The following is a 14,450-nucleotide window of genomic DNA, read 5'->3' as shown; positions in this document are numbered from 1 at the left end:
TATTATATGAATGGAAATTTTTACATAATCTATCAAATTTCAATCTCACTAGCCTCCCAAAATAAAATTCCCTAGGGGATCCTTCATCCTTAATGTACTCCAAGGAAAGGGAAGGACTAGGAAATCATTCAAGACACTACTTGAAACATAACTACGCACATTTGTAGCATAACAGCATACATGTCTAGCAGAAAGGATAGAGTCACTCTTACAAGAAAGCCAGAAACAGAAAAATTAGAATCTAAGGTATTTGACAAATTCAGATTCCTCAATTAAATGTTTTGGTTACCCTTACCTTTCAGACTGAGGGAAGAAGCAAGAGATACAGTTGTTGATAGCACAGGAACTTGCCATTTTCTATTAAATTTTTCTGCTAGTTTACTCACCTGGATTCCATGAGAACTGTTCCATATTTCTAAGACATACAATTAGTAGCAGCACATAATTGGTGAACCTCTCCTTTATATCTAGTAAAAAAAAAAAAAAAAAAAAAGAGCTGTCAACTCCAAAGAAACATTTATTAGCATACATAGATATCTACTCATTCTGAGGTTCTATCATTTATTAAGTCTTGCATTCGACAACCTTTTCCACAAATTATTTGATCAGATTTGAGGGGAGGGTATGCTGGGAACCTCACCATGGGCAGGTTCTCTGCAGTATGCTGTGCCCTGACTGGATGTCCATCCAGTGCTGCAACAGCTCAGGGCTCCCAGCATCAGCGGGGACTTAAGTTGTGACTTGCTATCACCTTTTCTAACATGTAACAAAATATTAATGTTTCTTGAAAAAAGATGTGCATTTCTTGTGGGATTCAAAAAGAAACAGCACCTCCTGGTGCACAAATGGAGACAATGCACCTGTCTGTCATTTCAAGTCACTAGCAAGGCAAATTTCGTTTTCTGCAGATCATGGATATCCAAATTGCTATATACTGAGTCCAGTAGTAAGGAAGCGGGGGAAGCATTTCAAGACAACTATTACACCTTATTTAGAAAGTTCCCACTAGTCTTTCACATTGCCACCTTAAAAGGGAACAGCAGGATATATCAGCTAGTTATCAAAACCATAAGAACTGTAACACAGAAGTGATCCGACTTGAGATGGAGTCCTATGACTTGCCCTCCCAGACTAGGTAGGTCTTTTTTTCTACTTTGGTACCCTACCTCCAGAAACAACCCATACAGCTCACTCCAAGAAACATCACATTTTTTAATATATTGAAAAATCTCCCTGAAATTGTATTAGTGAAAAATGGGGTAAAACCTAAAATGTAACGTCACCACAAATTAGCAATTCCAAAGAAGTTTTTTTAGAAGACAGTATCTTCACAAATTTTCATAATAGTTCTGTTATCGCTTTTTACACCTGTTAATAACCTTGACAGTAATTTCTTTGTGGCCAAGTCATCTCCAAACCTGAAAGGTTGGTTCATTTCCTTAAGCACCTCAAATATTCCATGGGGTTCTATTTACTGATTTTGGTCAAAATTGAGAGAAAATAAGCACGCAAGAAACAGAAATGTTCAGAACACAGAAGGATCGAGCTGGCCAAAAACATATTTGACTTTGTGTCAGCAGCTTCCATCTTCTCTAGCTGACTACAGACCAACGATGATGTTCATGGCTGCAGTGACTATATTCTACTATAACAATATCCCTCATTTTTAAAATTTTAAAAAGATGTTTCAAAATACTGGCAAGCCTGAAGGAAGGGAGTAAAAAGAAAAGAACTCCTCCAGAAGAGGTGAACAAAAAGCACACAGAATTCAAGACGAATGAGACTGCATTGCACACAAGTAAAAAGGCACATTTTGGGGTACATAAGCTCATCTCTGTGTGGGCTGGGGAAGGGTCAGAGGAAGCACAGGTTTCCAAAACAGAACAAGCGGCATATGTACAGGGGAAGAAACAAGGAAATTCTTCAGTAAAATAAATTTCAATACAAGAAAAATGGGACATGGTGAAGTCCTAACCCTAATTTATTGGTTTCCTGCCAATAACGCTCCAGCAAATCAAGTATGCTCTTCTGAATTCACCAAATACTGCCCAAATTACCAGAACACAGTATTTTCTGATAAATCTAGTTATGAGATATCCCTTGGCACTGTCATCAATGGATTAATATGCAGTCTAGCATTCCTTGTTCAATACTATCACACCCATTAGCGACTTGAAAGTGCACAGAGTTTTCAGACTTTTGCCTAAAAATCACAGAGGTTTCATCTTTTATTTCCCACACTGCATACTTCCACACTGCCATGACACATCAATGATCAGCAATGCTTAAGACAACACACAGAACCCATCTTCAGTGCTTCAGATCCTAGAGAGGCCTATACAGATAGAAATTCTCAAGTGGGAAGGATGGACCTTAATTCAGGCCTAAACATTACAGAATGTTCCAAGCCAATCCTTCAGGTATTTATTACCTGCTCAGTATATGTTAGCTCACCAGTCAACAGATTAAATTGAGAAGGGACATCTTTGGCCTCAGATTTCCTCTTATGCTGTAATAATAAACATTTTCCCCCCACTAATTTCTGAGACTGGATGACAGGCTGAGACCTATTTTTCCCCTCTGCTTATTTTTCCTGTTCTCACTGGCCTCCCCTCTAATCTGTTATCTCCGCTGCCACAGTTGTTCAAGGCTGCTCAGAGTGAGGGGAATGAGTGCGGCTGCTCTTCTTCATCCTCACTGCTCTCATCAACCGATTGTCAGAGACACAAGCAAGGGAGAAAGGGCATTTTACAGCCCAAATGATTCAGAAGTTTGTTTCATTTCTCACCCTCATTGACAAGGACAAAAAAGGCTTCAGGATATCCAAAACAAATCAGTCCTAAATCCCAATTAAAATTTCAGAATACAAAATATGCACCAATAATATTTCATCATTTATTATGAACTTATTTGGTGTTGTATATGTACATGTATTTTCTTCTAAACAGGTGAGGGGAATTTGCTATACCATGTTTTGCCACTTGTTAGATGATGAGGTGAACAAGTGAGGCTACATCCCTAGACCCACAGTCATGGGCATCATATTCTTAAAGAAGAACAAAGGGAAAGTACATGACTGTATGTGTGAACCTGGGGAAAGTGACAAGCCACCAGTGTTACTGTTCGGTTATAGAGAGCGTAGGTACTGGCAAAAGCAAGTTTCTCTATTCTGCTTTGGCATGACGAAGAGTACAGTGGGAAGAAAAAGGGATCTCTCTTCTTCATTCTCCATCATGACAATCCTTAATAATGTTGATCTATAAGCCATTTCAACTCAGTTTTGAACATATCCCACACAGTGTTGCTGATGAGCATATCATAAACTAGTTTTCAGTTAGAATACAGTATAGCTTTAATAATCCCTTTCCATTGTAAGACAGGGTTAAATGACAGCCAAAACAACAGGCTGAGGACATTTTAAATGGCCTTCACAAGCACAAGATTAAGTAGTTTACTTTCTCATTATCTATGCTCCCAAGCATTGAAGAACTGACATCTATCACTAATTCAAATCTACTTATCCACCTGACTGTCTCTTGTCAGCACATACCACTGCATTCCAATACCGTGCTTAAAACTCTGCTCTTAACAGGGCTGGCCCTGAAGCCTGGCCACACATCATATTATATACTCTCCATATACACACTCTTTAGACTATTTTGAAAGATGACACTGAATTTGCCTGTGCTTCCATGCATCCGCTGGTGGTGTAAACGACTACATATGATTAAATCATTTAGGTTTCCTTTAAAATATGTATTTCACTATATTGAAAAGGGAAAGGAAGAATCAGACATTCCAAGATTCCACATCAGAATTTAGTGGTCATGTGTCAAAATCTAACCACAATATACTTTTTTCCATGAAGATAAGTCACGTGTGCCTATTAGTGTTGTCATATGAAGAGAGGCTGTAAACGTTTATTTCAAAGCCAGTAATGCACATAGTGCCATAAATGCAACAGGGGAAAAAAGAAAGATGTACTTTTTGCTATTGGTTCTGTCAAGTAAAGCCAAAAATGAGATTGCACATAGCCGTATCAGATTTTAAATACTTTCACCCCACTTACATTGACCCTACCATTCCAATTTGAATGGAATTCTATGCCCATATTAGCATTCCATTCCGCCCTTCTACAAATCCTTCTGGAAAATGGAGACACTCAATTTAAAGGACTGATAGCAACAGAGACCCAAAATTTAACTGTCAATGTGTCAGAGAGTATCATCACTCTAAAAACACATATAAAAGACTAGAGAAATGCATGTGATAGGAAATAAAGGATGTTCCTAAGACAGCACTGCATCTAGTATGGACTACTGTAATTAATTAGCCAACATCCCGAACAATTGATTAGTGAACTTACTCAGGAAGGACCTGAACTCTGATAAACTTAGGTAGTTTGCAGCAGTAACTAACAAGAAGGGCAGTGAGATCCCAGGACCAGAGATCCAGAAGTGGCACTTCTACTCACCTGGGTAGAAAACAGTCTTTAGAAGACCTAGTTATTTCCTTCCAGATTCCCTGACACATCATGCAGGAATCCTTAACCAGGAAGGAAAACATAATTTTGATCGTTAATCCCACTGTTTAGGTGTTTAGATCAAAAAGGTGTTCTAAATCATAGCGTGTAAGACATGAAACAAGGTCTTTTGGTTTAAATCTCAGCAAATCCTAAGTAGCTCTAGTGACAACTACCTCTTAACAAGCGACCAGAGCACAAGAAAGGATCAAAGACTGAATAAGGAATCATCAAGGGGGCACCGATCTATCTTAAATGTACTCCTGCCCCCAAATCCCTCATCCTTAAAATGAACAACTGCATTAGAATAATGGTATTAAAAAAACTAAAGACACATGAGAAAGCACTTTGAATTCCAGAGACCAAAGGTAAAAATAAAGTTTGTTCAATATTTTGATCAAAGCCAATGAGACTGATAAATCAGAGACAAAAGCAGAAATAACAGAATGGGAAAAAAAAAAAAAGGTAAGAAATTAAAAAGAAAAAAACCTGAAGTTCCTAAAGCTTCAGAATAAATATTTTAAATTTTTGAGATGAGAGATTTTAAAAAAACAAGGAATAATCTGGCCAAACAGCTAACTGAAGCAAGTAACATAGTGCACTGCACCTAATGTACTGCTTCATATGAGGTACAATTGTGTTTTGTGAAAAATTTAGTTTAGAGAGCAGCTTGGAGTTAAAATAAGACATTTAAAACCATAAAGAAAGGCAGCATGCTGGGCTTTTAACGATGAAAGAACTTACCTTTATAATTTTGGTCTCCTCATTCACTAATCCTGAACCCTACAAAATTAGCTCACGGATATCTATTTCAAAAGGAGAATATATTATTGAAATTCAGGGAAATATTTCTTCCTGCTACAATAAAAATAAGGTTTTGTGTCTTCTGTATCAAAGCCTCTTCCAACAGCCCCAGTGTTTAGATTGCGTGGGTGTACATTAGTTTCCTAGTCAACATCAGGGTGATAACGCAAAAGTAGTTTTGCTGCAGCTGGTATCAAAGCTGCAGGAGCTGATATGGTTGAAATCACAGATTCTACAGCTACAATCTCAAGCACCTATACGAACCCAAAGATCTTTGTTGACCTCCTGCACCTAAAAGATAACAGGTGTGATTTTATTGGATAATTGTGTAAACAATGTATATCTCATGGTCCATTCAATTAGTTTTTACGTAGGTGATTCATGGGTCTTTTAGTCCTGAAGTTTTAATGAATTAGCTGTTACAGCAAAATTTTAAATGGCCATACAAAGGTGAGAAGGATCACAGACTCCACTGACACTAAGTACAGAACTGGAAATACTGAGAAAAATAATACAGCCACACACGAGCTTGCTATTCACAAGCCAGTGCTGAGCACAATGCCAAGTTAAAATTATTTCACGATTTCCAGATCTAAACTGGCAGCTTAATGGCACTTCATATCCTGGTGTCTTACTAGATAGCATCTTCAATACCATGCAGAGCTCTGCAAAGTATTTCAATGTATGATATAGGACATAGAAAGTACACCTGAAGCAGTTCATTTCCTTTTTCATGCTTCTATTCACAAGATTACTTGCTTTTGATTTGTATTTGTAGCAACTTCTCTTGATGACAATGTCTACCCTTGAGGTCACTGCTATCTTACTTTTCTGCTAGTTCATATTTTTCTTTTGATTAACGTGTTAAATAAGAAGGGAGTGACAAGTTCCTCATATGCCTTTATGAGATTGACCTTATTCCCCCCCCATTAGTATATTTAGCTTGTGTACTAATCAGTAACTTTCCACTGAATTTAAAGCACGTGTTTGATACAATGGTAATATTTTGAGCAGAACCCTACAAAAGGTGGGGCAAGGGGGCATCCATTCAGTCTGTCTAAGCTTAATCAGCTACTGTTGCCATTGTTGCCCTACAGCAAAGACTGCAGACCTGGGAAAACAGCTGGAAGAAGCTGAGAGAAAGGTGGGAAATATATGGGTGAACCTATGTTTAGTACTTTATTTTAGCAGTTTATTTCAGTCCAGGCATGCAGTTTAAGCATATCGTGTTCTAGGATGCACAAGGCATTCCAGGCTAACTGGAAGCTCAGTCCACAGGACAAGACTAGCCTCAGTTCCAGGGGTAGGATATAACATTGGCATAGCATGCCAACACAAGATGCACTACCATTTCAGCTGCAGGAAATAAACCATTTAAAAGGATAACAAAGTTATCAGAATACATGACCTGAAGCAACACTGATCCATCCTTACTGAAGCTGTGATGCAGTAAATCTGTTCAAGTTCAAAAGAGATGAAAATCACTCCTAAAAACCTCTCTACGTTATTTATCTATGAGAAGAAAAACACTGCTATTTATACCCATACTGAGAAGCGTTCCAGTAAAAGTTACCTGTTTGAAGGGAATAAATCAGCTTGTTTTGTGCACTCTTCTGTGTATGTACTCACCTGCTTCCATCCCCATATGGTATAATGAATGGCAACACTTTTTCCACCAAGGGATAAAGGGAGACCTGATATTGCTATTATAGGTCTTCGATAATAATGTCTAGCAATAAAAACACTGATATATATTTCTTTTAGCATACAATTGCAGGTGCTTTTTATGGAGGAAATTACTACCCATTTCTAATAGCAGTCCCTCATTTATTTCAACATTTAAATCAAAGAAGAGGCCCTGTCTTTCAGTAGGAGAGCTAGATGCATACTTTTAACTATTTTCTGCAAGTATAATGATTAATCAGAGAAAACTCATCTACGTTTTCTGTCAATATTTTAGGAAACATCACTTTTAGAGGTTCTCACTGGAAAGTTAAATACTTAACATTTTTTAAATTAAGTGTATTTAGATCTTGGAACAAAAAAACCCATACTATTAGCACAGAATAGCACCTTATCAACACCACTGGGAAGATTATTTTGGAAGGCTTTTGGAAGGCTTTTAAGAGGTACATTTATGAGGTAGATTAAAATTTAGTGCTAATTTTTCTGTTACATGATATGTTTAAGATTTTATGTAAATAGTCTTTTACCCAAAGCATCACAAAACAATTGACATTTAACATTTGCATGTAATATCATTGCAGTTTGCAGATGAATTATAAAAATATCCCATCAATAGCTAGAGTCCAAAGCCTGAAGCAAGCCTGCTTGAAAGTAACTCTTGATAAAAAAAAAGTCTGAATCTTCTGTTTTTAAATAAGGAGCCTATTTAAATTTTTATTTTAACCTATTGAACTTTTGAGTTCTCTGGTTTAAAAAAACTAGGAGTTGGAATGGAAAAATGTATTTTATTTTGTTTGTTCATCTGTATAAATAGCTTCGACCAAATAAGTCATATGCGCAAAATAACGGAAACAAACATATTCAAAGATCAGAAAATACTACAAGCAAACCTGTACAACCTTACAACTCTATTAGTTTTGAAACCAAGAATTCAACAAATATTTCAGATGGCTGATAATCAATATTAGAACGAACCTCCATCAAAGAATATCTGTAACAGCTTTTCCTCATGAGACACACTGAGTAAGAGTTCCCAAATTTCATGCTACGCAGCCACACAATTAAGTGCCAAAAGCGTAACGTGCTTCCTAAGTACCCTCTACTACATCTTGATAGCATGTCAAAAGTTACAGTCATCTCTGGTATTTCCTTCATAAGCCAGCTACTTCATCGTTATATTACTGGCGGGGGGTGGGTGAGGGCTGGTTATTTCAAGATCCATCCTCAAAACTGCCAAACACCACGCATTCCGAGATGACTGTCAACACAGCACACTACAAAGTCAATGCCAACTTTTTGAAAACATAGATGACTGCAGACACTTTGAAGCATGGCTGTTTTGAACACCATAACTTAAACCTGAAATTAATATTTAATAATAACTTTACCATACAGCCAATAGGTTTTTTTTAGCACCTCAAATAAAAAACTAGCCATTTAAGGAAAAACAGTATTCCCGGAAGTGGAATTCCAGTTTCGTCTTACTGAAGCAAACATTAATAGGGGAGATGACGAATTCAAGTCAGAACGCTCAAATTCACCAAGGTAAAGCTGTTTTAACAATATTATTAAATAAATTAATTTAAAAAAAAAATCAGCCTCTCACTTCACATTTTCTCCTGATCAGAACAGCTATACATACCACTATTTGACATTTGAAAAAGATTGTTCTTCTCAAACTTCTTGAAAACACTTCCTTTTATTTCAACGAACTGCAATTTTTAAAAACAGTTAGTTAGTTTTTATAGATAAAAATTCATACAAAAAATCAGACAATCAAATAATATGCAAATAGATATACGATACACAAAGGTAAGAATGCTGAAAAAAATTAGGGTAGCTATATAATAAAGATACATACTTACATTATTGGACATCATGATGGTAAGCAGTGATTTATTGTGGGAGTTGAAGGCCACATTAAGGGTTGTTGCTTGAACCATTATAAGAATAGCGTGCAGGACTAGATAGCAGGGTTAAGGAAGCATATTTGGAAGTAATTTTTCTGCACAACAGTACTGAACAGCACCAAACTTCAAATTCCCTGTTTTTTTTCCAAAGTTTAACAAAACTTTTCTATCTCCCTGTCAACTAGTTTTACAGCAAGACAGTACTTAAACCTGTGTAATGTATCCATAGTGCTTCGTAGCATGTAATAATTATGTTCATTTTTCTTGTTCTAAAAGAGCACAATGACATTACTCAGGAGGAACAGCAATACAATCTGAAGGAAGAAATTCTGAGATAAAGAAAGATTCAGAATTAGCCTAAACATTTCAGAAAACAGAGGAAAGTACAAGAATTCTAAATACATCACCACGTCTATCAGACTACCTATCTCTCTGCAGATCATTTTCATCAGTTCACTGTAAGGTTACTTTACACTAAACTCATATTCATCCTGAATATGCATGACTTTATCCCTTCATTTCAAGAACATGTTTTCAAGCTAGGTGTTTGTAGCATTCCATTAAATTACAAAACCCTACTGTCTTCAAGACCTTGTGACCCAAAACACTCAAGTATGAATAAGAAATCAAAGTTTCCGTAACTATCCAATTATTGTTTTTCATTTTACTACGCAGCTTAAAAAAGCTGTCTCCTACTGCAGTGGTATACCATTATGAAGGGGTTTTTTTTCTGGTTTGTTTTTTTTTTTTTAAAGCAGGTTAAAAGGTTTTTTTAATTCATTTTAGAAACCTGTAGTATTGGCACAGTACTACAATACTTTGAAAATAAAAGGAAACTGATGTAGGAATACTATCAATTTCTCAAATATATTGAAATAAAATAATGCAGAGCAATTACTGTGTAATTTATTTTCAAAATTTTTGCAATTAATTGAAGAAGAAGGATACAGACATACAGCACTGCCATGAAGAAGTGAGGAATCACACCTATGTGAGCTCTTTTTCTTTCCTTAGGTTCTGTAGCTGTCCAATAAAGAGCATCCAAAATATCTTGTCCAAATGAAGAAAACAGACGATCAGCCACCTAAACAAGAACAACTTTTTACTGCCTTAAAGCAATATTTTTCTTTCCAACACCTGAATATGCCAACATAAGAACAGCTCAAACTAAAAAAAGTTTCATATGTTTATCACTTTCCATCTCTTGTTAATTCCGTTTCCGCTCTGGATTTCACAGTGATATTGTTCCTTTTATATACTCGGCAGCCTACCTTCTCTCTCAAATTTACTATCCCCCTTTCAACAGTATTTACAATATATAACCATGTAGTTATCTTAGATGCTTCCTTGGAAGACATACCAGTAGAGTTCAAGCTTCAGCCTTTGATAAAGCAGTATTTCCCATCCCTCTGTGTTTCACAGAGGGGAAAAAAAAAAAAAAAGTGAATTTCAAATGTGCAACAGGGGACCAACATCAGCCTGCAGGTACAAAAAGGACTGAAATAAGACTTGGCTGTAGTATTTCCTTACATCTTGGAATAAAGTATATACTCAATACAAATCTCTGCATAAAGCAAAATTCAAAATTAAAGGTACTATAACCCAACAGCAAGTGATTAAGTGGGATTAGAAATTCTGCCAAAAAGGAAAAACAGTTTGAAAAAACTATAAATGTCTGAAGTGTAACTGAAAGAATATACGCACAAGTAAGGAAAAAATTACTAGCAGTAATTCCAAAGATAGGAAAAAACATGGACAGCAATCTGTCCTGTTTTTGACCTTGACCTTGTAACTCAATACCACAGCAAGAAAGGTCACATGGAGTTCCACCAGTTCTCAACACTTCATCACCAGCAAGCACGTAAAACTGAAGATCATTACAAGGAAAGACTTTTTTCCTGGCTATACACTACACTTCAGTAATTTTAACACTAAGCTGCATGGGACAACAAAAATAAAACTTCAAAAATTAAATTTGGTATCACAATGCAAATGTCTGACTAGAAAAAGAGGTATCTTTCATTTCTTAGTAACTCAACAAAATGGAAATAGTTAAATATGAAAAACTGATTATCTTTACTTAATAAAGGCAACTGATATTTCCTCTTACTGTCTTTCTGTAAGACAGCAATTTTGGACATGTTGAAACAACACGTAGCAATATAGAACTAAGTGCATGATGTACCTGCAAATATTGAACCATACCTACTAACTAGAAAATAAGTTCTTGGGACAACATAAGTAAACCTAGATTTGGGATAATTTCCAGATTTGTTAAAGAGTTCTAAAGGTAAAGATACTGAAGGGAGAGAAGTCATATATATTAACTTACTCAAGCCAACATTTATTGAAGTTTCCTAAAATATGAAGGCTGAATTAGAACAAGTTTTTACTGCATGTCTCAAGTAAACCATACTATAATGCTACTCTTTCAGTATCACCTGTGAAATAAAATGAAAACCATGAGCTGATGAATTATCATAAATCTGAAGTTGAAAAGCCCATCAGTTTGAGAGATATTTACAGTGGTATTGTTTTCGGCTTTTAGATTTTGTAAATTAAGGTGGTCTGCATTATTTGGTTCCTGCTCATTGTAATGACCCATTGAGTAATTACAACTGGTGTAGTAACACCAACTACAGAATGCTTAGAGTTTGGTTTTTGTTCACAATATTGTGAGGGTTTTAATAGATACAATGTTGGCTTTGCTTTCGTTTTTATGTAAGCAGGCCTTGTTTCTTAGTTGACAGGGTAGAAAATATTAAAACCCACCACACAATATTGTAGCTTCCTTTTCCAAATAGGACTTACCTAAACCCTACATGCCGGCTCCAGGCTCCAGCAGAATTCCATGGTGAGTGCTGTCACCAGCGTAACGCACACTGGGGCTTCACAAGGAGCAGGAGCCGGTGGGTCTGAATCTAAAAAAGAAAAGTGTCATTTAAGCCAAATGTGCTGAATGCTCCCCTTAGGCTGTCTATCTGGAGCATTCAGCACATAATTTGAAGACTTTGCATTCATCATATCTGTCCAGGACAATATTCCCCGGACTTGCTAACAGCCGAAAACATTAGGACATTGTAAACATCTCTGTTGTTCAGTGATTTAACTAAATTAAGAAGATCTTCCTGCTTTGAAAACTTGTGAAAACGTAAAGTTTATTACTTTAAAAAAAAGTGTATCTAACAGTTCCTTAAAAAGCATTGCTTGCATTAGTAGCAAAGACTTAAAATGAAATTCACCAGTCTAAGCAAGCAAATACTCCAACTCTTGAAATCTGACTATTAACCAAGTCTTTCAGTGGGATCTCATGACATTTTCTGCAAATAGTGTGGCTGCAACCCACCATGATAAAAGCACCCCTTTAAAAACACGCCGTCTGCTTGGCATGTTGGGTTTCACGAGACACCATGGAAATTAAAAACTGTTTCCTACTTCCAAGTCTAATGTAATTTTTCTAATAACTATGAGTGGTAACAGACTTCCCACTTTCCTAAAAAGGAAATGAAACTCTGGCAGTACTTCTTAGTTGAGACACACACTTTTGGTTCTGCCAAACGTAGCAAAGAAACTCAATTCTTCCCTTCATTTAAATTGGAACGGCACATGGCTTCCAATTCACAGCAAATACTGCAGTCTCTCTTCAAATTACATGGTAAGCACATAGTGCTGTACTTTCTCAGCATTGTAAGAAGTGACTTGAAGTGGTCTTGAAATAAAGAGAAATTACTATTTTGAGCACGTGGATTTATTTAGTAAGTGATAACCTCTCACAGATTATGGAACTATGTATGGATGAATATTTCCCAACACAAGTAAAATCCACATAGTAGCTCAGTGCCAATTTAATATTTGGACATGTTTTTCAGCAAATCTAAAATCAAAGGAAACAAAACCCTATGAATATAAACTGACGTGGTTTGTATGGTATTTATTTCACTTAGGATAATAAAGTGTGTTCCTCATGCAGTATTTTCACGTTATGAGGAAAGAACAAATGTCTTTAGACAAAATATTCAGATTTTGCACAAAGTGTAGCTCTGTTCTAGCAGCCTTCAAACAAAGGTACAACAGATGTTCAAACAAGGATTAATATGTTATTCAGAGATCCCAGAATCCTAGTAGAGTAACTCTTGTGTACAAAGCTCTGACTGAGTCCTTTTAAGAGGTTGTATTCCTAATACGTCCTACATTTGCAGGATGGAGATAAGATTGTAGCTATGAAAAACAGTATTTACTTTATGAATCATTGATAATAGAAATGCAATTAAAAATCTCATGCTTTACATTAATAACAAAACCGAAGCAATTTTTCCCCATAATTTCTCTTTATCTTACCTCCCAAATCAGAAATAGCTTTTCTTGTTTCACTATATTCATTCAACTTATTATGTACTCCGGCTTTTGCCTGCTAGCCAGGACTGAGATAGGCTAAGCAGTAACATGTGTCCTTGCATATGATGAAAGCTATACTTCTATAACGAAGAATTAAAAACCGAATTCCATGTCTTCTACCATCTTATTCCTCTGCTCTCTCTCAGGATCTTATCGCCTATTTCAAATCAATAGTTTCTACTTTTTTCAATGAGTTCAAAACCTCATTCATTCCACTTCTTGCATTTCAGTTTAAGACATTTCTTCTTCCATTTCCAGTTCTCAATTTTCATTCAACTAAACTGATCAATAAGCTCCAAGTACTAGGCAGTACGAAACTACCTACAAAACTTATTTTTCACAAACTTGTCAGTTTCACTGCATCCAGGCTTATTATCACAGGTGTGTGCACATTTGTGAGAATACAAGATGCGCCATATTCTAAGTACAAATGCAGTTATATAACAATATTTTAGATAGTCTGAAGAAAGCGTGCTTGATATTCTGATGCCAACATTCTTACCTCAAGCATGTTATAGATGATGTAGAGCTTTATGACAGACTGTCCCCTTATCAGATGATACATCATTGAGTAGTCAACATAGTGCATCATGAAGTAGCAGATGACCAATATAACTCCTTTGAGAATGTCACATACCTGAGCAGGCTGTAGCAAACGTCTATCACTGAAATACAAAGGGCAAAAAGTCCCACTAAATGTCACATACCCACAAAATCCAAATGTTACCAAGTCAATATGAATTTACGGAAGCTGTTAATCAAGGATATATTTTAATTTAGTTTATTACTTCCCCTGCCCCTTACTCCAACACATAAGGAGCACCAGTACTGTGATAGACACTCATAGATCACACTCCTAACAGGATCACATTCTCTTATCTGCCACATCAATTTAGTTAAAATACAGTATCTGTTGGGTAAGAGCTCCCACTTGTTAAAAACCTTCTGCATGCATGACTTTGGGTTTTTAATTTACCTTTCCTCTTCCAGCCAATTCTACTTATCATTTTGACTTCCCAAGTTACAGAAACTGTATTTGCTATAACCAAAAGAAAAAAAAAAAGCAGCAGTCATCTTCAATTTCAGTATAATGAACCAGACGCTGAGGAACAGGTTCTAAACACAATTCCGTA

At 36.2% G+C, this 14,450-nt stretch overlaps 1 protein-coding gene across 1 annotated transcript in view; it reads right to left on the bottom strand.

Annotated features, from left to right (window-relative positions):
- Positions 1-14,450, bottom strand: part of TAPT1 (transmembrane anterior posterior transformation 1) — a gene marked incomplete at its 5' end in the record, with an annotated part of 47,352 nt that overhangs the window by 12,001 nt on the left and 20,901 nt on the right. Inside the window, 5 exons of the mRNA XM_081999135.1 lie at positions 387-467; positions 8,655-8,724; positions 8,878-8,975; positions 9,871-10,006; positions 13,820-13,982. Coding sequence (XP_081855261.1) covers positions 387-467; positions 8,655-8,724; positions 8,878-8,975; positions 9,871-10,006; positions 13,820-13,982 — 548 coding nt within the window. The remainder of the gene's footprint in view (positions 1-386; positions 468-8,654; positions 8,725-8,877; positions 8,976-9,870; positions 10,007-13,819; positions 13,983-14,450) is intronic.

This window comes from Phaethon aethereus (genome assembly GCF_964289735.1).
Source record: "Phaethon aethereus genome assembly, chromosome: 4".
Lineage (NCBI taxonomy): Eukaryota > Metazoa > Chordata > Aves > Phaethontiformes > Phaethontidae > Phaethon > Phaethon aethereus.
Note: the sequence above shows the minus strand (reverse complement) of the source record. Positions and strands in the feature narration are given on the sequence as shown.